The sequence below is a fragment of the Lepisosteus oculatus genome, chromosome 10 (assembly GCF_040954835.1).
Source record: "Lepisosteus oculatus isolate fLepOcu1 chromosome 10, fLepOcu1.hap2, whole genome shotgun sequence".
Lineage (NCBI taxonomy): Eukaryota > Metazoa > Chordata > Actinopteri > Semionotiformes > Lepisosteidae > Lepisosteus > Lepisosteus oculatus.
In genome coordinates, this window is record NC_090705.1 from 31,255,071 (window position 1) to 31,277,992 (window position 22,922).

General features: G+C 37.0%; 1 protein-coding gene across 4 annotated transcripts in view; it reads left to right on the top strand.

Annotated features, from left to right (window-relative positions):
- Positions 1-22,922, top strand: part of LOC102697701 (retinoic acid receptor beta) — a 246,308-nt gene that overhangs the window by 185,865 nt on the left and 37,521 nt on the right. For all 4 annotated transcript variants that reach the window (XM_069195083.1, XM_069195084.1, XM_006635769.3 and 1 more), the window contains one exon: positions 8,383-8,524. In XM_069195083.1, coding sequence (XP_069051184.1) covers positions 8,383-8,524 — 142 coding nt within the window. The remainder of the gene's footprint in view (positions 1-8,382; positions 8,525-22,922) is intronic.

Consider the following 22,922-nt stretch of genomic DNA (forward strand, 5'->3'; position numbering starts at 1 on the left):
TTACACACCACTGTAATGTCATGTACAGTACTGCCACAGAGCTTTGTTAAGGGGAACCTTGTTATGAAAGGCACTATACAAAAATAAATTGAATTGAATTGACATCACGTCGCAATTCGTGGGACATTATGTTTTTCTCCTTAATCTTATATTTCCCAATTTCTGTGTGAATGTGCTGTAATTTAAATAGTTTATACAATATAATATATAATTTATATAGTTTATATACACTCATAGTTTTATGTCAACATCCTTGGGTTTGGAAAGGCACTTTATAAATTAAAGTTATTCTTATTTATTATTAGTAGTATTAAAACTTGTTTTTAGACTTCTCGTATTGTGCTGATTTTTTCCAATTGGTTTCACATACCCCCATCAGCATGAAGTTTCATGTTTGTCGCAAGACTGAAGTGAAACTTGACAATACTTTTGAAATCTGATAATGATCTAAGAAATAAATTAATTTGTTTTATGTGAAGTGCTTAATCAATTGTTAGAAAATATTTCTGGTACTCTTTACCTTGAACTTGAAGTATGGAGGTTTATAGGCAGAGAGGAAGATGTCTTGAACTTTGGCACAGATGCAGCTGTCCAACACAGAAAATCAGTGCAGAAGTCCAGAGCAAGATTATTCCAATCTGTCCCAACTGCTTCCTAAAAAGCACTTTATTTTCTTATATATTGGATAGTTGGCTGACTGGATAAATTTACTACCTCTTGGGGCTTCGCTTTTTTGTGTTTGTAATTTTCATGACAAATAATGTGGGTTTTGAAGGTCTGGACCGAGGTCACAGTGGGAAGAAGTTAATTAACCACTAAAAAAGCAGAAGTCAAGTGAACACATCTGGTCCTTGTGTATGTTTGAGGACACAGACTGAGGATGGGCGAGAGGAGAAGAAAATGTTTCCCTCACTTTGTGGAGGTTTCAAGTCAGTGCCTGTGCCTGAGTGCTCACTGAGATAAAGTTTGAGCATGCTGATTTAAAGGCTTTAAAAAGAAAGATTAGAGAAGAAGGTTAAAGAAAAGAACATTAAGGTAAAGTGCCTTCTTTTTTCAATTTAGAACCACGTCATGTGTAGTAAGGGGATGTGAGGTCCTTGATTAACCTCGCTGTTATTGAAATCCTCTTTTGTTCTTTAAGCATTATTTTTCCTGTATGTTGTCAGCAAGTTGGAAGGTAGTTACTACCGGGGGATTCCCAAGTATCCCAGGCTAGCCAAGAGAAAGTTCCTCAGGTCTGTCTTTGTCAGCCTCATGATCTTTCCCCGGTTTGAGCCCCAATGGACGAATCTATACAAGGGTGTATGTAGACTTACCCCAGTTGCCCATACCACCTCAATTGACTCTCCTGGATAGCTGAGTTTGTCATCCTGTCATGGAGAATCAGCCCCACAAGGAAAACTCATTTCCATTGCTTCTCCTCATTGTTTTGTGCTTCTGGACATTACTCAGAGTTCATGGCCAAATTTTCAATTATATTCCAGAATTTAGTCTTATAATGACCGGTGTATTATCTGGTATGGAATGCTTGCATGTCCTTCTAATATTCTTTACATCAGGAGTGCTCTTGGAAACATCAAGAGAAGTAAGGAACTGGTAAAGGTTTATTCCATGCTGAAAGGAAAAGAAAAGAGACAGAATGTTTCAGCTGTGTAGCCTTCTTCAGGTGTGAAGGAAAGAGGGAAATTGGCAAATCTTTAAAGGCCCATCAGTACATACCTGTCTGCACCTGTATAGAACTTACAGAAAGTCCTTTACTGGATTGATTGAAGATTAAACATTATATATATATATGAAATACTTAATAGTTTATTTTCTATTGTACCTGTTTTCTGAAACTCTGAACTGATTTTTACACAGCATATTTTGGAAGTCATATACAGTTCTTGTGGTGGTTCAGGTGGGTAGCTGCATCAGCATGCGTAGGCTGCAAAGGAACAAGTAATAGGTTTATTCCACGCTGAAAAGAGAAAAAAGAAAACACAATGTTTTGGCTGTGGAGCCTTCTTCGGTATTGTCAGATATTATTTAGTTAAGGTGAGTAGCTGCGTCAGCATGCGCTGGCTGCAAAATAACAAGTAATGGGTTTATTCCATACTGAAAAGAGAAGAAAGAAAACACAACATTTCGGCAGTGGAGCCTTCTTCAGGTGTCACCTGTCACCTGAAGAAGGCTCCACGGCCGAAAACGTTGTGTTTTCTTTCTTCTCTTTTCAGCATGGAATAAACCTATGACTTATTATTTAGTTAGCTTAATTGGTTTATATTAAGCACCCAAAGACATTTTGCTATGAAGCCAAGTCTTCTTTGAAACACACCACTTTTGGAGAGTGACAAGGTACATTCTGTGTGCTGAGCTATCTCAGCTGAAATAAGCAGAAAAACTGCCTTCTTCGCCAAACGCAGAATCAGCAGATCCCTAACAGTCAGGAGGGCTCCTGACCTGGCAGTTCATCTTGTTTTGTGTTTGAAAAAAAGAGTTATTTAACAGTGCCTTTTCAGGCTGCCTTTTGCTTGTGTTTTATCTTCAGAGGTTTCACATTCAGCGGCGACAAAGCCTTTCTTTGTGCACTTTGGTTCTTTCTTGGGCTCTTATTTACTCTGTATAGGGAGTTCTTTTGAATGCAGTCTAACCTTGTAGTCACCTCTCCCATGTTCAACAGAGTAATACACATCTCATACAAAAGTGAACAGCAACTTTTTTTCATCCACTTGTAATAGAATTACCTCTTCTCTGTAGCAACCTCAAGGTGTAAATAATAGGGCTGCTTAATTGCTCCTCTTCGTTGTGATCCTATGGGGTTTCGTGTGTCCCTCTCCACTTTCCACAGGAGAGATAAGATATCAACACAATTAAGAGTGAAAAATAATCTGATGCCTTTTCTGCCAGTGGTGAATGCTCAGAGAACACAACCTGATACAATGGGATTTGAATAATTTATGGATGGCACTTTCATTTTTTAATCTGTAAATGAGAACACCTAACATGACATGGCAATGAGTGACACCCTATCCATTCCCCATTAAGATAACAAGATGCAAGATAATGATCCCAATTAAGATATTGTTTATAGGGGGAACTCTGCTGGAGGAAGGGGTCCCATTCAAAGGCAAGAGGGTTCAATTTATTTTATGGGTAAAAGTGGCAGTCTGGTGCCATTCACAAGAGAGTACTGTTGTGCTCATGACCACAGGAAGTGTAGGTGGCATTCGAGGCCACCAGCTCAGAGTAGTAAAATGGAGAAAAAAGAGAGCAGAAGATACTAAATGTCAGGCTCATCAATCCATTCCAATGCAAGCTTTTGTCTTAAATATTGATTCTCTATAATTGCCTGATTAGTGGGATTAAATTGTATAATTAATTAGGGTGGACTGGAAGGTCTTGCCTGTTGTTGTTTTTTTTTTGCACATCGTCTTTTGTTGTTTTTTGCACACTGCCTGTTGTCTCTGTCTTTCTTTTGCTACACAAGATGTAGCTAGCTAATAGCATTTCGTTATACCATATACCATGTATATGAGTGTAATGACAATAAACTTGAACTTGAACTTGAACTTGAAGGTCTAAAACTTCACTGCCTCTTCACTGAAAAGACTTTGTACCAGCAAAGTTGACTAAATATTCATTGTTCTGTAATCCAGATAATGAAAACACACTCCTGAAATTGTCAGCAAGAAATAAATAGATTGGACAGATTAAAAAACAAACAGGATTGGCATGGCTTTATACAGTGCGTGGGTGTAATGAGGTCTGTGAAGCAAAATGCATTACTAAAATTCACTTCTTGACGGACTGCCATTTATCTCAGACTGCTTGTCAGGAGGGGCACACGAATGTTTTTATTGCCATGCTATTAGACAGAACTGTCTGGTTTTGCCACCAGTACCTTCATATCCTTGAATTAAATGTTTGCCTTTGGCATTGTTGTAGTGAACAGGCCCACAGGTTCACAAAGCTAAGCTACACCAAATTTGGTTTGGCACAGCTTTGTTATAATATGTCACGACAGACCATTAAATATTGGAAGAGCAATCCACTTTCTTTCTTAGAATACCTTTTGGGATTTCCCACACAATAACTAGGAACAGGGTTACAAAATAAAAGGTGCTGCTTTGCACAGAAGTCCCACTGCAGTGGTCTAGTTTTTTTTTTTTAAGAAAATAATTTCTGGAAAGAATTGTTGTCTGAAAAAAGGATTTCTAACTTTTGAGAGACAGTGATTCAGTTTACAGTGTTTTTTTTCAAGGCAGAGTTAAATAAATCCAACACACTTCAAAACTGCATCATACTAATCTAAGTAGATTGTTGTGTTATTCACAAAATCCAAATTCGGCTTGCAGCACGTTGGTTTGAAATGTGGAAGGCCTTACCTAACAGACTCACGAATGTATGTGAAGATGTGATGCTTCTGTTATGCTAACAGCTAACAGCAGCTGTTTCAACTATACAGTTTAGTATGTTTATCACAGGTGTGATCGGTCCAGATTCTCATCATCAAGAATTGGGCTGCAAAAGACATCTCTCTGCTGACAGGGTGTTACACAAGGCTGGTATTGATATCCATAGGATGGCAGGATTTGTCACTGACTTTAACAGCGCTAAACAGTTTTTACATCTTGTTTAGAGAATTACTGTGTGTGTAGCTGGTGCCCCCTTCGAGTCTGCAGTAATTCTAAGGTCTTATGCCCCTAACCATTACTTAATTCCTTGGGTTCCTGGCATATTCTCACATTGTCTGTCACAGTTTTGAATATTTAGAATTCTGCAGATAAGCCTGTCTTAATATGTAGTTTTTACCTTTCATACTCTGTTTCATTAGCACATTCCTCTCAAGCTTAATTTCTGTTATGGCACTAACAGTGCGTGAATGTATTCTGTAAATGCAGTTGTCATAAGACTCCTCACTAAACATTTGTTACAGGACATAGAATCACATACAGTAATAAAATTATTGTTAGTTTTCTTTTAAAAAGCTATTTGCTCAATACTTCCTGGAGAAACAGCCCGTCTCACCAGAACATTTTTGCGTTAATGCAAATATTTAAATAAAAACAAACTGCTCATAAAAGACCCGATTCATCATCTTTGTGCTTTTCAAGTGTACTTTAGTGGTTTTGTGCTTACAGTTCACTTTGATGTCCCTTTGCTTTCATACATTGAAAATGTTCCTTTGTGCCAGAACATCATGTACGTACAAAGCAGATGTTACACTTTGCTTGCTCTGTGATTATGAAATGAGCAGTTGTGCCATCCAGCTTTTTCTTTACTCTAACCAGGAGTGGTCCTTTTCCAAAGGTGTACTTTCAGTTTGTATGATTTGAAACAGCTGAGTGATTCATGTCTGTTTAATGGCAAGACATGTTCCATTTATAGCTGCAGAAATATTACCTGCTCTTATGCAAGCCCTCAGATGGAAGGCTGTGTTAATTGGGAAGTGAGACAGACATCCATTACTCTCAGGTTATGAGCAGCCTGATGGAAATGTCTTTCACTCATGAACTTCTTATACATTTCCATTAGAATCTATAGTGTTGTTGGAGGCTCTGGCAGCTCCACTGTGTTGCAACACATAAGGAGTATTGTATGAATGACTAGTGAATTACTAGAATAATGCAAGAACAACGCCATTCATATTACTCACAAACTAATTGGAAAGATCATCCATCAATTTTCTTACCGCTTTATCTAATACAGGGTGATAGGGGAGCCTGAGTCTATACCAGCAAGCAATGGCCACAAGGCATCTTGGGGAACAAACCAATACAAACACACCCATACTATTAACACCAGTTTCACTAACTATGGGCTCATCTGCAATCTGGGGCGCAAGATTTCCATCCATTTTCTAACCATTGTTGAGGGGGAAACTGAGCCTAACCTAACCAACAGGCACAAAGCAGGATACATCCTGGACAGGATGCCAGTCCATCGCAATTCACACACAGACACAGACAAGCAGTCACTCACACCAAGGGCAATTTTCCCAGAGGCTTTTTAACCTACCAGTACAGTATATTTGTGTACTGTGGTAAGAAATGGAAGCACCCAAAGGAAACCCTTGCGAACACATGAAGATTATACCAACTCCATACAAACAGTATCCAAGAAATTGAACTCAGGTCCCCATCATGGTAAGGCAGCAGTGCTCATCACTGTGCCACCATGCTGCCCCCAATGGGAACATGTCTGATCTAAACATACTGTATAGACACACAAGGAGAAAATTTAGAAACGCCAGTTAATGGAGACAGTGTGTCTTTGAACTGTGGGAGGAACTGGAGCACCCAGTCCAAACCCACACAGTCACTGGGTGAACGTGCAGACTCCACACAGAAAGTGCTCCAGGATTAAATCTAACCAGGAAGTGTGAAGCAGGTATGAACAACTTGCCCTTCAAAGCACTCATTGGTTCGTAAAATATGTCTCCCTGCCTTGTATTTACAAGGATCTTAGCACCTGAAGATGAAGAAGAGGTATTCATGTTGTCTCAGAAGCATTAAGCTGTTTAGGTATTTTCTGTTTTAAAAGGAGATAGTGTCTCCTCTAGCAAAAGAAGACAGTGCTTTCAGATTAAATAACTAGGAAATGAAAAATATGCAGCACATACTAATAAGCACACTGTGAAAATTGCGATAGTTAAAATGTAATTATGTTACATTTTAGTGACTACAGTATGTGCAAAATGTGTTTTTATTGAATTGTGACTCCCAAAATATTGTCTGATATTCATTTTATTATGGCCAGTGGCAGTTCTGTTCCATAAAATAGGTTCATTGGTAAAATGAAAAACAAAATATTCCTGCTCTAGCTGCACTGGTACTTATTGTTTCAATTTGGATCCTTATACATGTGGGCTGACACTTCAGTTTGATAATGAAGTTTTAAAAAGGAGAAAATGACCTTTGTGAGGATCCTGCTATCCAACATGTGGAGTCCTGTTTTACTCTTCAGTTTGTGCGTTGTGTTAAAGGAAATTAAAAAAAGCACTGGGTCGCCTACAACTGTTCACAGGGGGGAGCTGTTTAGTGGTACTCAGTTTCAGCCAGGTATATAGAATAATTTGTCTGAGGCTGAGGAGAAGACCTTTGCTACTGTATACTGCGGCCTACACTGAATCCTCAATCAAATAAAGCAACCAGAAATAAAATTAATGTCTGCTTTAGTGCTAAAATAATTGTTGCTGTTGTTGTCGTTTTTTTGTTCCAAACAAAAACACCATGTACTCATTGTCAATTTATTTCATGTCTCACCAGTTGGGACAGCTGTACAGCTCCTCTAAAAATAAGTATTTTCAACGTTTTCTAGAAAGTTCTAAGAAAGACTTTTCAGAATAAGTGTTTTGAAAACTCAAAGAACGTTTTTTGAACATACATAGTAAGCATTATTATTCCTGTCTGAAGAGATTTGTTTGGAAAAAATCAAAACATATGCCGCATTTCCACTAAAGTGCATCCTTTAGAGATATTTTGATGCTTCATATATTTCTAAATAATACTCAGTCTTGTGTGGCTTTGCCCTGTTTAAGATGTGGTCTGAGTTGATGAACTATGAGGTGGTACGTGGGTCACTCCAACAGGGATTAATTGTTTCATAGCATGTACAGTACAATACAAGAAGCCCCTTGTCTGTGTGTTATCTTCTTTTAACAAATGCCTGTCTACTGCTATCAACCTGTACATGGAGGTTTCAAAGAACTAGCACATTACTCTACTCAAAGCCTTCTGTTTTCTTATACCAGTGAGAACCTACAGTAGATAGTGTTTAATTTGAATGTATTATTTCTTTTTACATACACTGAAGCATCAGCATATTATACAGTATATACCGTTACTTGTTAAATGTACGTGTCAATGTATTATGGTGGTGGTTTAATCTGTTGTGGCTTTTTTTCCAGTCTGCTCCTTGATTTATTTTCTATATACACGTGTTTGCACGCTCACTGTATATCAATTAGGAAATACCATTTGTTTTAGCTGTATGATGTTTTTAATGAAAAGAAAGGGAGTTGCATTTTCAGTTAAAAGTTCTAAATGCTCTTTGATTAATCTGCCGTTGCTGTTGTGGAAAGGTTTGGAATGCTATGTAGCTTATGGCTCTAGTTAAAAGACAACTCAGCACTTCGTACAAAGTGTTTTATCCATTTTGTTATTACACATTCACTATGGCTGCAGGCAACTTTTTGGCCTGTAACACAAGCTTTATTTGATGTTCTTTTTGGAATGTCTCTGGAGTACATCGCTGGCTCCAACCATATTCTGGCAAAAATATATATCAAAACAAATAGTCTTTGTAACAACAGAAATCAAACAATCTTCTTAGATTTGAAATGGAATACAAACACGGCAAAGTTTATTGGTTTCTCCTCTCTCTTTTCATATATTTCAGGGTTTTTTCCGCAGAAGCATTCAGAAGAACATGGTTTACACGTGTCACAGAGAGAAAAACTGTGTCATCAATAAAGTCACAAGGAATCGATGCCAGTACTGTCGGCTGCAGAGGTGCTTTGAAGTGGGAATGTCCAAAGAATGTAAGTTCAATCTCTGTGGCTTGTATACTCAAATTTGCATAAGATTAAATGCCCTTTTTTCTTAAAAAAGTTTCAACCTGCTTTGCTTACAGCAGTATTATAGTGCAGGTTTAGGACGGCAGTGTACCTGCATTGCACAGAAGAAACGCAAGGTTAGAGCAGATATTGCTCCCCATTTTGAGATGCATAATTTGGATCTGAAACCCTTCTGTTTACTCCTTCATTTCTCTGTAAAGGAGAAACAACATTATAGCTGGGCGGCACAGTGCTTAGCATTGCTGTCTCTACATGACGTGGCCCTGGATTCAGTTCCTGGAGTACTATTTCTATATTCTCCCTGCGTTGGCATGGGTATCCTCCAGGTGCTCTGGTTTCCTCCCACAGTACAAAGACATGCTGCTAGGTTAATTAGCTTCTATGAAATGTTTCTCTGGCGTGTTTGTGTCTGTGTATGTCCTGTGATGTATGAGCTTCCTGTCCAGGGTGTATCCTGCCTTGTGCCCATTGTGTGCCAAGTTAGTCTCCATCTCCCCTATGATCCTGTACTGGATAAAGTGGTTAGAAAATGGATGCGTGGATTGAAACGGTCTTGGATATATTATTTTTAAAAAGTCTCCAGATGCTTGACCATAACAATGACATGAACAGTTTTACTTTCTGATTTTCCAGCCCGTTCTAAGGAGTTAGAGTTAACTTCAGCTAAGAAGTAATGTAATTGTTGGTTACAAGTCTGTAGTTTTGTATTTTAAAGCAGAAAATATTACTGAACATGTTGTGGCGTGCCTGGACACCCAGCTTTAGCTATATCTCAATTAATTGTGGTCCCTGTCATAGTCTTGGTACCAATGTAGCATTCAGGTGTCAGGCACTTTGCTTTGAGTGCTAGTGCCTTAATTCAGTCTTTTTTGGTTTGACATTACTTTAATCACATGCAGCTCTTGTTGTTATCAAATGAATGATATTGATTTAATGTGAAAAGAATTTAAAGCTCACATTTTATCACTGTTTTTTTTTACCACTTTCCAATTGCATTACCAGTAGATACTGTATATTCTGCCAATATTCAGTGCTAATAGAGAGTTCACACATAATTTCCAAAGTAACATATTATGTGGCCTGATATCAAGAAACATAACATCATAATTTATTTGACTAATATTTACAGATTGTAACACACAACCTTCAAGTGAAAAACAAATGTTGAGACAATTTGAAAAGGGTAGGCACCATCTTGTGAAAATGTAGCAAAAATAAAATTCTGAAATTGTGATATGTATTATGTCATGGGGCTGCTTCTTATCAGCCAGGACTGGGAAAATAATCAACACTGAGGGGAAAATGAATGGAGCAAAGTGCAGGCAAAACGTAGAGCAAAACCTGATACAGTCTGCTGAAGACCTAAAACTGGGATAAAAATTCACCTTTTGGTGGAATAATGACCCAAATCACAAAGAGAAAGCTGCACTGTAGTGGCTTAGAAAGAAAAAAGTAAATGCCCTTGAATGGCCTGATTAAAGTCTTGACTTGAATATGTGGCACTTCTTGAAAACTGTTGTCCAAATCAATTGAAACCAACTTGACAGAGCTTGAACACATTTGCAAAGAAGAATGAGCGGAAATTGTACAGTCTTGGCAGTGGTGTAGGATTTTTTGAGCACCATTTGAAAAATATTTTGGAGACTATAGACAATTATGAACTAGAGTAGTTCATCATAATATTCAAAAACATTTAAACAAGTATGTAACCAAATTAAGCTAATTGTAAAAGATCTGTAATTTGTTTCTGCTTTTCCTCCAAAACCCAAAACCCAGTCTATTTAATGCCTGTGTACTGTATTTTTTTAATCAGTCAACAAGTGCTACTCAATATTTATCTATATCAATAGTTATCTTGTATTGCCCTTTGCTGGATTAATCAAATTAAATGTTTTTTTTCCAATACTACATACAGTATACGGTATTTCTTTAGTATGCACACTAGTGTATATTTCATATTACAGGTATGTTTTGAAACATGTATTTATAGCCGAATAAGGGACAATAAAGGAGAAATAAACTGGCATTCAGTTGTATTACAAACTGTCTTATTTGTGTCTTTTGGTGAGAATGCTGAGAATTCAGTGCTTTCAGGGAAACACTTTATAAAACAATGATGGCAGTTTGACTACCTGAAGGTACTATCACTGGGGAATAAAAGCATATATTCATATCTGTCAAGTGGTGGCTATAGACTATGAGACACCGTCAAAGTGATGCCTGAAAGCAAGGATAATATAAGGCATTCTGATGTTCTTGTTTATTAATTTGTTTTTGAAGAACAAGTGACTCACAAGCTTAATGTGTTTTCCCCATCAATGTTTCCTCCAAGCAAAGATCCATTTTAAGAATTACTTTTTCAAACATGAATATTGCCTATTTTCGTTCATCACTAAACAGCAGATAGTGTGCCTGGAACGCAATTGAGAAATAATTCATCAAAAGCAGTTGCTTTTTATTTCTGTAACATTTTTCCAACACTCTCCACTTCTGAAGGGTTTGCACACAAGAGCGTTGTACGCTGTTTAGCAGAACGTTGTAGCATGAAAAGGATCTTGCTGTTCCTTTATATTTTGGTAATTTAGAAATAAGCAGGATTTATCGTGCATGCGTTACACTGCAATTAACAATTGTGTACAGAAGAATTTACACCCTACTTACAAGATCACACTTTTTAACAAGGATTTATGTTATTAAAAAGAGCTATTCTTATTAAAAGTGTTAGTGGTTACAATAAGTGCTGAAGAGGAGGAGGTTAAATATCAACACAGGACATTCAAAGAAGACATTAAGTTTACTTTACACATTGCATATGTATTCAGCCCAATAGGTCAGTATTTGGTAGAAGCACTTTTGGCAGCAGTTGCTACTGTCACCTTTCCCACCTTTCCACAGTAGGATTTTCTGTAAGTTTTGCCTGTTTGTCTTGGCATAATTAGTACAGTTCTGACAAGTGTCTTGGGGATAGCTGATGGATTGCAATCTTCAAGCCCATCCATCGATTTCCAAAGCCGATTTATCCAGTGTGGGGTCTCGGGAGCCAGAGCCTAGCCCGGCAAACAATGCGTCCAAGGTAGGATACAGCCAGGATGGGACACCAGCCCCCCCCCCATACACGAAGTCCAATTTTACGGAAGCCTATTAACCACCAGTATTTACTGTGGGAGGAAGCTGGAGCATCTGAAGGAAACCCACGTTTCAACAGGCAACAATGCTAAAAACTGCACCACCAAGCCACCCAATCAAGCCTTTTTGAGATTGAAGTCAGGGCTTTGACTTGGACACGCAAAAACATCCACTCTTCTTCTCAGACCACTGCAGTGTCTCTGGCCTTGTGCTTTAGGTCATGTTCACCTCACTTTTGTTTTTATCCCACCGTTTTGCCTGGCCTTCTTCCAGGTGCTCCAGTTTCATCCCACAATTCAAAGATCCTTGGCTGATTTAAGTAGGTTTTCTACCAGGATTTGTGTGTGCTGTCTGCACCATCAGTTTCCACCTCAGTCCTAAGAGCCGTCTGCTCCCTGATGGTGACGGCACTGCCTTTACATGATACCTCCCCCACCATGTTTGACACTTCAGATGGTGTTGACTGAGTGATGTGTTGGGCTTGTGCCAGACAGAGCATTTTGGATTTAGAACAACAACAAAAAAACACATTTTGAATTGTCTGAACTAGGGCTGGGCGATATGGCCAAAAATATTATCACGATAGAAATTTTCATACCAGTCGATATCGATAATTATCACGATAAATGTCAAATCATTATCTCTTTCAAGTTTAAAGGCAGATTTTTTCTCCTGAGTGAAAGTTGAAGAAACCAGACAGTTAATTGGTAAATTAAACAACTCTTTATTTTAAGAACACAACAAACACTTGCCAAACAGCGGAAACATTAAACAAATCTGAGGTAGAGAGTATTCAAGTCTTTTTTACGTCAAAATATGCATGAGTTTATTTTACAAAATTAATATCTAAATAGAAAAATGAAATACTGCGGTGTGATAAAACAAACTGTACATAGAAGATGGCTCAGACAGACTGCAAAGTTTAAAGTGCTCTGTTTTATGTCTGATCGTAAAAAGCCAAAATATCTCCAAATTACCGAAGTTGAATTACCTTTTCTGTCGACGATGTCATCGTCCTTCGAGCTGGTTGTTGGCAGCTCTACATTTGCTTCAGTATCGCTCATTTCTCCACTCTGACTACAGTCCTGTCAGCCACCTCCATGTGGATCAACAACATCATGTTAGCTGCCCGGTCTGCAACAGACACACGCACTCCCGCAGTATTTTGTGCGTATGCGCATATCATGCGCAAAGCATAAACATATATATCGAACATTTATCTAACTTTTGTTAAAATTATATCGAGGAAAATTATATCGCGATAATTATCATTATCGAATTATCGCCCAGCCCTAGTCTGAACACAAAACCTTCTGTCGCATGTATGCAGTGCATCTCATAGATTTTAAAGGATTATTTCTAGCTCATTGTCTGTTGATACTTGCCAGATTTGTTAGGGACTAGCTTATTGTTAATGACAGACATTTCAAGGACATTGGTGGTTTACCTTAAGGCTTAATGGTGGCTATCCATACCCAGTTTCCTGCTTTCCTGGCTGCTCATTTTGGGAGGGTTAATTGATCTCAGTAGTGTCTAGGTGGCATGATAAACCATTTATTTCTTAAAGATGGACTTCATGGTACTGAGATGGATTATCAATGGCTGATGTTTTCCTTTACCTCTCTGCTTCACTGGGCTCCTTAAGCTTCATGGTTACTTTTTTTTATTAGTATATACATTACCCCATAAAAGTCTTTATTTACATGATTAAAATATACATTATTAAAAATCACTTACATGATTAAGAATATCCCCAAATTATTACACTTTGATAACACACAGGCTAAGCCCTTCAAAAACAATCAATTTGCTCCTGAGCTGATTTTGGGCTCTAGTAGCAATGGGGGTGAATATGTATTCAACTGAGAATAATTTATTTGTTAATCTTTCCTGTTTATATTCTATATACTCTTTTTAATTTAATCAAATTGCTAATTTTTAAGTCTAATTTAAAAGTGTTGTTAGTAGGTGGCAACAAAATGAAAAACACAATTGCAAGGTGATGAGCACACCCACAAACCACAAAAAAGCAACAATTCATTATTTTTTTTTATGGTCTATATCTACTCATGCCTCAAACTTCACTTCTGTGCTGTTGTAACTTCATCACTCCTCAACCTTATGTAGTTAATTTAATACCTAAATTCACTCTTCAGTTTAAGGTTGAGGTTTCAAAATGGTTAAACCATAAATTTAATATGTACTTTTATTCAGTTGTAATTTGCATGAATTCATTAATTTCAAACCGACAGTATAGATAAGTGGATTATCCATGAAGATACAAAATGCTTAATTGGTCTTAATAGATTAATTGGTTTTTCAACAAAAAAGGTGATACAAAGACATTGCTCTAAGAAATACAGCGTGTAACAAAATTCGATAGAATAATCTGCATGGCACAGTTACGTATCACAAGCTGAAATTGAAGTTTAGATCAGAATTTTTTTTTCAGGTTTTGGTACTGGAATGTTTTTGGGATATATGTTTAAAATGCTTTTTGTTTATGTCATTAAATTGTGCTATGAAGCTGAAATCTCTTTAATGGTGAAATTAATTAACTGAAAACACAAAGACTCTGATTGTCAACCCAGCAGGCCTCTTTTGCAAAACTGATTATCAGGCAACATTAGGAATCTAAAGAGTAAGGTTCGTGGTACATGAGGGCTTTGTTTTAAGCAAGGGCAATTGCTAAATGGAAATCCTTCCAGTCAAAAAAATAAACTGAATAAATGAATTTACTATGCTATGTAAGTTAAAATGTTTAATTCAGCTTAATGGAACACATTTTTATATTTTACGTTATTTTAATTGAAAGGAAATTACAGCTTTTGCTTGCTTTAATTTAAATGAATAATTATAACAGAAAAAAAACATGTTAATACCACACTGTACTCTGCTTTTTTTGTGCTGTCTTCCTTCGTCTATGGAATAATTTGAATAATTTTCTTAATGTCAGACCACTGTAGACCGGTGTGGTTTTGCCATTTGTCTAGGCTCTTCAACATGTTGATCTATAGAACAATTTTAAATTGCTGTAATTTTTAACCGATCTGAGAGGACTGTCAGTTGCATTGAGAAATTCAGTGATAATTTAATAACTTAAGATAAAAAATGTCATTGTATAAAATGTTTTAAAAAAATTGAATCAGTATTATTTTTGCAAATTATACCTTAAAAATCAGCATGTTGGCACAGCAGTTAGCATAGCCTTGCAGCTCTTGGGCCCTGGGGTCAGTTCCTGGGGTGCTGTCTGAGTGGAGTTTGCATGTTCCCCCATATTAGCTTGGGTTTCCTCTGGGTTCTCCAGATGTACTGGTAGGTTAATTGGCTTCTGTAAAATTGTCCCTGTTGTGTGTCTGTATCTGTGTGTGCTCTGCAATGGACCGGTGTCCTGTCCAGTTTGTATCCCACTCTGTGTGCAGTGCTTCCTGGGATAGGCTCTGGAGCACAGTGACTCTAACCCTTCAAAATATTATTCTACACCATAACTAGTCCCATACCCCTTGAATTTCTAGTATGATAGTTAAGACAGCAATCGCTGAAAGAAATGAAAAATAAAAATGGAAAAATAACCAACTCCTAATGGAGCTTGTATTAGCAGGGGAATTTCACTCATCTCTCAAGAACAAGTATTATTTGTTTGCTCATTTTAGTGAGTACTCATAAGTAAAGTGCTTGTTTAATGAAGGACAAGTGTATAAATATTCAGCTTTTTTTTATTATGCAAGTGATATTTCCAGTGCAATGAACCTATCATTTAAATAAAGTTTTTAGCTGCTGCTTCAAATAAATTAAACTGTTTAATCAACTCTGGTATAATTATTATTTATATCTCAGAACATAAATGGCTTGCCATTAATCATGTAACTTTTACTGTTTTGCTTTCCTCGGTTATGTGTCTTTGCTTGGTATCATTTAGCTAAAATCCAGATCTCAGACACCATGCTGGGAAATCCACTTTGCTGTAGTCTAGCCATTCATCGGTTCTTTTCAGCCATCTGATCACTTGGCAGGCTACATTGTTAGAAAGTATGTTCTGTACCTTGGTTCAAGTAAACAACTTCAAAACAAAAGAAGACAGAGGAATCCTTCCATTTATTTAACTCTTACTTTTTTTATATTTCTTAACTTTCTTTCACAGTTTTGAATGTTCTCATATTTCAAGTAGGATACTCAATGTATTAGTGTAAGACCCTCTTTGGGAATGACACAAAACGTTGGGGAAATTATATGTTAATACTTACTGCATTAAATCATATTAAAGACGTTGAGTGATATGTTGACTTCAGTTGACAGTGCTGTTGCTAAGTTTTTATTTTCCTGCAGCGGTTGGGCTATCTTCTGAGTGATTCCCTGGTGGAAAGCACAACTGAAGAGGAAATTTCCAATGATAAAGATGTTCCCAGCAAATGGAATTGTACTTATGTCTTCAAACTATGCCTGTAGCCAGCTTTTGATATGTCTCATTAAGTATAAATGACATAATAATGAAATATTGGCTCTTGGCACATTGGCAATGAATATATGACGCTGTTTAATAATATATTGAATTTCCAAAGACTTGTTTTTGTGTTCAACAGTGGATGACATTGGTAGAAGCCAAACCGTTGACTGAATCTAAATATTTTACCATCTGCTTCAGTCTGCTTTAAGGTTTGGGGCACAAGTGGGGGACACTTTTTCCTTCTTCTTCGATCTTGTAAGACAATATAGCCATGTTCATGTTGAACATTTCTTGACAAAGCATTGACTCTTAAAGAAGAACAATTACTTTGAAAATGCTAAATATTGCTGAATTGTATTCTTACTCTGGTGTGTTCTTACAAACTAGTCTTTACTTTTAGCTCCATGTCTTTTGAGCTTTCCCAATTTGTTCACAGTGGTGAAAAGCTGTTGTGGGTAAGAAGCTTTATAGAACTCCTGCTCTATTGTACAGTATGTGTTTCTCAGTGGGTAGTCATCACTGAATTCCATCCATTCATGATCCAAAATCTGCACATTCCTGGTAACGGTGACTGTTACCTAGGGCTTATCCCAGAACCACAAGCTCCACCCAGCTCAAAGCATCAATGAACCTTACCAGCATGTCTAGAGGAGGAGAGAAGAAGCTAAAGAACCAGAGAAAACCCATGCATACACAGGAATCAAACCTAGAATCCATGATGAAGAACAGAAATGCTAACCACCACACCCCCCTGCACCCAATATGAATCACAGAATTCACTTTTCCAATTACTTTTTACAAATATACTGCACATTTATCTTTCTAGGTTTTGTATCACTTTTAAGATGAAGTGACGCTTCAGCAGAGCGCTGTTTTAAACAATTAAAATTATAGAACTTGAGCAGGCAGGCTTTCTAGGCTTTAAACAAATGTGTCAGATCATGGATGAAAATACATTTAGGTCCAGGTGAAACAAAACACGCAGATAATGAGAAATATTTGGTTAAGTTGAGTAGATGTTTATCATTTCTTTTACTTTGAATTGGAAAGAAGAAAAAAAAAAACACAAGCAGTGATCATTAGTGGTCAAGCTGACACTTGTATTCCAGAATAACCATGACCTTCTGGACACTGTTTATGAAGTGCTAAGATTCTGCCTGTGATCTTCAACCTGTCTTGAGGTTCATCATTCATATCCATACTGTAAATCTTTCAGTTGCAATCTTATATTTATAAGCGGCATGACAGGTCGAGGTGCAGAGGAATAGGACTCTTTTCCTCTGTGAGTATTTACTAGCCTGCAAAATAGTGCTATAGATATTCAGAATGTTCCAGCATATCATCAAGCTTTTTTGCACCAGTTACTCTTCTGGTGGAAATGATACATACTACCATTGAGACAGTTCACTTCAGGGACCTTAATAATAATTATAGTCTTAAGTTGTGGCAGCTCATGCAGAGGTGATGTAAAATAATCATCCTTTTCTTTGCTTTTACTTTGGTAGCATAAACACCGACTGGGTTATTTAAAAAAAATACATGTTGTTTGTAGCCTTTCACTTTTCAAATTCTTATATGGTTGAAACTGAGATAAAGCACATATGAAGTTGGAAAGAGAAGGCAATAAATGACACAGAGAGTGGTGGCGGCCTAGTACAAAGTAGCCATTCATTCTGTGAAATGAGATACTTGGATCAACTACAGTAGCTACAAGCACCTAAAATGCACTAAATGTGTCAAGTAGCTTCTCCTTGTTTGTAAGCTTTCCTGTGGTCTTGTATTCACAGTCATTTGGTAAACTGTCAATCTGCCTTTATTTAATCCAACCTATAAATTTTCCAATCTCTGATGTACAAAAAGATATTTACTCCTGGAAATTAGGACATGCCAGCACTTATATCTAAAGATTCAATACAGCAATTAACCCTTTGGAATCTGTTTTCTGTCAGAGGGTTAATTATTTATTATTTTACTTTTCACACATAGATTTAGATAACTGCTCAAAACAAAAAGTTGTTACTACATGATAAACACTAAGCCCTTTCAATTATAGTAGCCTTCCATCTTTATTCAATTATTTTAAGTATAAGTATATACTTTGCATCAAAGGAAGCTTATCCCTTCATACATTTGATAGGCTTCTTACATGTAAAATGCGCGAATTGTACTCCTCTCTTTAAGAGTCCCCACTGTGAATAGTGTCCAATACAAGATCTTAAATAACATCATTGTTTTCCCTCATAAAATCAGATTAAAAGAAATGTCACCACATAACTCATGCCTTGTGACAGGAATAGCATCTATCAGGAAGCAGTCATTGAGAATGTGGGAATGTGGTATATAATCAAGTACAAAACACCATTGCAGAGTATGTTACATTTAAGTAATGCATTTTTTCTGCTTTCTTAGTTTAAGGTTCAAAGATATAACTAAATTAAACCGAAAGATTTCCATAAATGTGTCCTTGCCGACTGAGCTATCCAAAGCCGCTATTCATTAAACGAGTAGACCACCTATGGCCATCAATATTCAATATCTGTAGCTTAATTAAAAATAATGTTTTACTACCTTTAAATGGGTTTAAGATTAGCCCCTTTTATTAATGCTTGACAATTCATTTTCTTGAATGTTACTCAAATTAGATTTTCTTATCAAGTATGATGTGCAGGACCAAAATGTCCTAAACTTCCGCACCTAACTCATTGTGTTGAAGTTGGAGTTCGCTGGGCGAACAGTCTGTGCTGTCGTCCATCTCGCGACAGTATTATACTGAAGAAAAGGAAGCCACTGAGCAGCTGACATGAGGCCATTTATCCCACCCATTCTCGTTCATTTTCAAGATAGCTTAATAAGCCTTTTTTTATTACGGTTCTCCTTTCTTTATCTTTTTTCCCCCCAAGATAAGAAATTTACCGAATATGCATGAGGCCCATTTAATATGCGTTTTAATAGAGTAAAAATTCTGATGCTCATTTATAAAGCATATGGCTGTGTAAGTGACTAGATGGAGAGAGAGAGAGAGAGTTGTTTCCAGCACTCCCGAAAGCTGTGCCTAAGGGGGATGAAACTCAGCCTTTCTGTGGAGGCTAAGGCTTTGATGGTATAAATGCCTTCTGGAGTGGTTATATAACACACGAGGCAAGATCCTGCATGTTTGGAAAGACTAGAATTTGTGGTTTTAGAGAGTTGGAGCCTTTTCAATTAATATTCTGATGTCATTATTAGTTGAATCCCTATTGAATTCTGCCCTCCCCCCCTTGGTGCACAGTGGTGCTCAACACATGCCAGCACTTACATCAGATTACAGGCTTTGCTCGTCATGTGACAGACAATTCTAATGGATTCTGAGATGTTTCATCAGCATAAGAGAAACACTCTGACCTAGTTTCTATCTGCAGTAGACTGACATCAGCTGATGTAAAGACAGCAGCCTAAATGTTGTTTTAAATCTTTGTAACAGTAATCTAAAATGATTACAAAAATACCTGCAGCAAGTATTTCTCTGGTGTTTCGCTGGTTAACTGCATAAAGCCTGCATTTTGTAAACTACGTGTCTCTTTCCCCATTTTTGTTTTGTGCATCTTAACAGGTTTATGGAATAAAATGTGCTTTTGATGAAATGCAAGCTGATTTAAATGTTGCAATGTACAGTAGATTGTTTTGTTGGAATTTAAAAGCATAGAGATCAACTGTCAGTTGACACTGTCAGTTGTCAGTTGAGCACTGCAGTCCTGCATGTTTAGCACTTAATTGAGAAAAAAGGAAATAGAGTAGAAACGGAGGTACAAGACAAGAAGAAATGCTGTAGTTTCCTTTAGTACAGTTCAAATTCAGGTATTTCACAATAAATTATTTAATTTCAGTGTAACACCTAGAAAATACTTACCTACATAGTATGCTTGCAACACTAATTTAGGAAAGAATGTAAAATGTCACCACAGTTTTGGATGAGATCCAGAGCTGAGTGTAATGAGCATCAGGGAAAGGACTTTACAGAATTACTAAATGGTTACAGTGACTTTGGACTCTACTTTCAACTGCTGCCCATGTCATTTTACTGCACCTTTTATGAACACTGGATTTAAGATCCATTTTAATAATAAGTTATTGAAAATGGCATGAGATTTATCTGATGCTATAAAAACACGAATCCCAGGAATGTGTTAATGTCCGTTTGCTTGATTAAATTTGAAGAAAGCAAGGATGGATATATAATTCTTAAATCTGACATAAGAAGAGTATTCCAAGGCATTTGTGTTGAATTTCTTTACCATTCCAATTGCATTCAAATGAGAAATAATTGGAGTTCTTTCACAAAATCAGGGTTTTGTAGACTCGAAAGCGCAAAACCAAACAAAAGCTTTACAAACCTGTGTTGAGTTCCAAATTTGGAGAAACTGTAGAGCTCAATGTCCGCCTTAATGCCTATGGCTCCTTCTCTTTGTTTTCTGTCTTTTTCTCCTTAATTGTTATGAATTTTACCATTACATAAAAAAGTATTACAGTTATGTTCTTCTTCAAACAGACTGTCAATGAAAAACTGAAAGTAAAAGACGATTTGTTGGATATCAAGCAACTCTAATGTCAAAATCTAATTTTGTCTTTGACAGTACCCTTTAGAATTGTAAAGCACATATATATACTGTAGCAGGCATATTCAAAGGCATTTTTTTCAGCCCCTCAATCTATTTTTAATCTACTTTTTTATCTTAAAAGATCGCAAAATTGAACTTGAAGTCTCTTTGTTAAAGTGCTGTAAAAGTATATGACCGTGTAGATCAGAGAGCTTAAAAAAGCTTTTAGCTCATTTTAACTAAGTTTTATTATGTGCCATTTAAATAGAGATGTTTCCAGGTATTCATGTATTAATTCCAGGTAGGTAGTGATTTCAGGTCTAATGAAGGAAGATCATTAACCTTGTTTTGTCCATCCATCAAATTTCTAACCACTTCATCCAATTAAGGAGAGCAGCGGAGCTGGAGCCTATCTTGGCAAGCAATGCATGGAAGGTGTGATTCACCCTGAATGGGACACCGGTCCATTACAGGGCACACACAGACACAAACACACACATTCACAACAGGGCCAGTTTTACCAGAAACATGTCTTTGGAAACCAGAGCCCCTGGAGGAGACCCAAGTGAACACGAGTAGAACTTACAAACTTCTTAGCACCCCAGAACTTACAGCCAGGGCCCTAGCGCTGCGAGGCAGCAGTGCTAACCGTTGCACTTCAAATAGATTCCATGCTTTGATGCCATTGACTCTTTCTATTGTCATGTGAAATACAAATAATAAATACATCTTTTGGGTTTAGGTTTAGGTGAGCACAGCACACAGATGGAAAATAAGATGTACTGTTTCTTCTTTATAATTATTTACTGTACATAAAGAGTGCAGGGTACCTGGAACAAGTTACTGAGCCGTGTTGAGTAGTTACTGTGATCTTTATGTAAATGCCACCCAAGCAGTGTAGACAAGATGAATCTCCTTGTCGTGTTTGCTTAACGTTGCAATAAGAAGGAAGTCACAATTCAGACCTACTTTCTGAAAATGAGCAATCAAGGATATGTGAAGCCAATGAGAGGCCATGTGGACACTGCAAAGAGCTTTAAACCAAAACAGATAACCTGTTAAATAATTATAATTTGACTGTGCGGTCTCTGAAAGGATACATACCATGAATTACTAATCTGGAGATACAATAGATGATGTGTAATGCCCATATGCCAATCTACAGCAGTAAAACCATTCCACCTTCCTATGAATCAGTATATTAAAATCTTTTTGTATTTAACTAGATACAGTTTGTTTGAAAGACAATGGAATTGACACACTGTGCAACACTACAAATTGCTCCCGTTATATATGTATAAAATACAAAAAATACACTTTTTTATTGATTTTTACCTTTGTCTGATGATTCAATTGATCTCCTTAAAAGATCCAAGAAAAATGCCTTGTATGCTTGTTGGCAAATGTCTTTTATTGTGTAAATTTGCAAATTCTTAAACCAGAGATAAGGACTACAGGGTTAATCCATGTTGATCTCTTTATCATCATCAAGGCAGGGCATGGGAGTAGTACTGTATATATTTATAAAGATGTTGGCAAAAATGTCGATCCTCTGTAGACCACACTTCGGCTTTTGCAGTTAGCTGCTGAAGGGCAATTCAAAAGCTTGTGTCAACACACTGCATTGATATACATCGACTTTTCTGTTTTGGAGAACGTTGAGGAATTGAAAGCATAGATTGCTTTTTAAAAGGTATTAATTGCTCTCTGAACGTACCGTTATCATTCAATAAGCAATTAGCAATCAGAGTTCATGCATATTTAGTCTGAAATGTGAGATCAGCATACATCTCAATTCCTCAAAACTGTGGTCAGTGTCATTATGTCTTTCACCAATTTGGACATTTTTTAGTCGTCTCTGTTTGGCCTGTCTTAAAAATATGTTCTGCTTACCTTAGTAATAGAAGAAAACACAGCATGCACGCACAGTACATTAGTCACTGTAGAACACATTTATGAACTGCTTCTTCGTCATTTACCCAGAATTACACATGAATGAGCCTGAGGGCAAGTAAAATTCTGACTGAGAATCACCCCTCTCATAAATATAAAGCACACATCCATTTGGGCTGTGTTATGGGAAAATATGCAACACTACGTTAATATTCTGAACACAGCATCTATTCAGTTTGTTGGTATTTTATTTCTTTTCTTAAAAATGTCACAATTGTCACAGTTAAAGCTCTGATCAGCTTGTGTTTGCCATATAGATCATTTC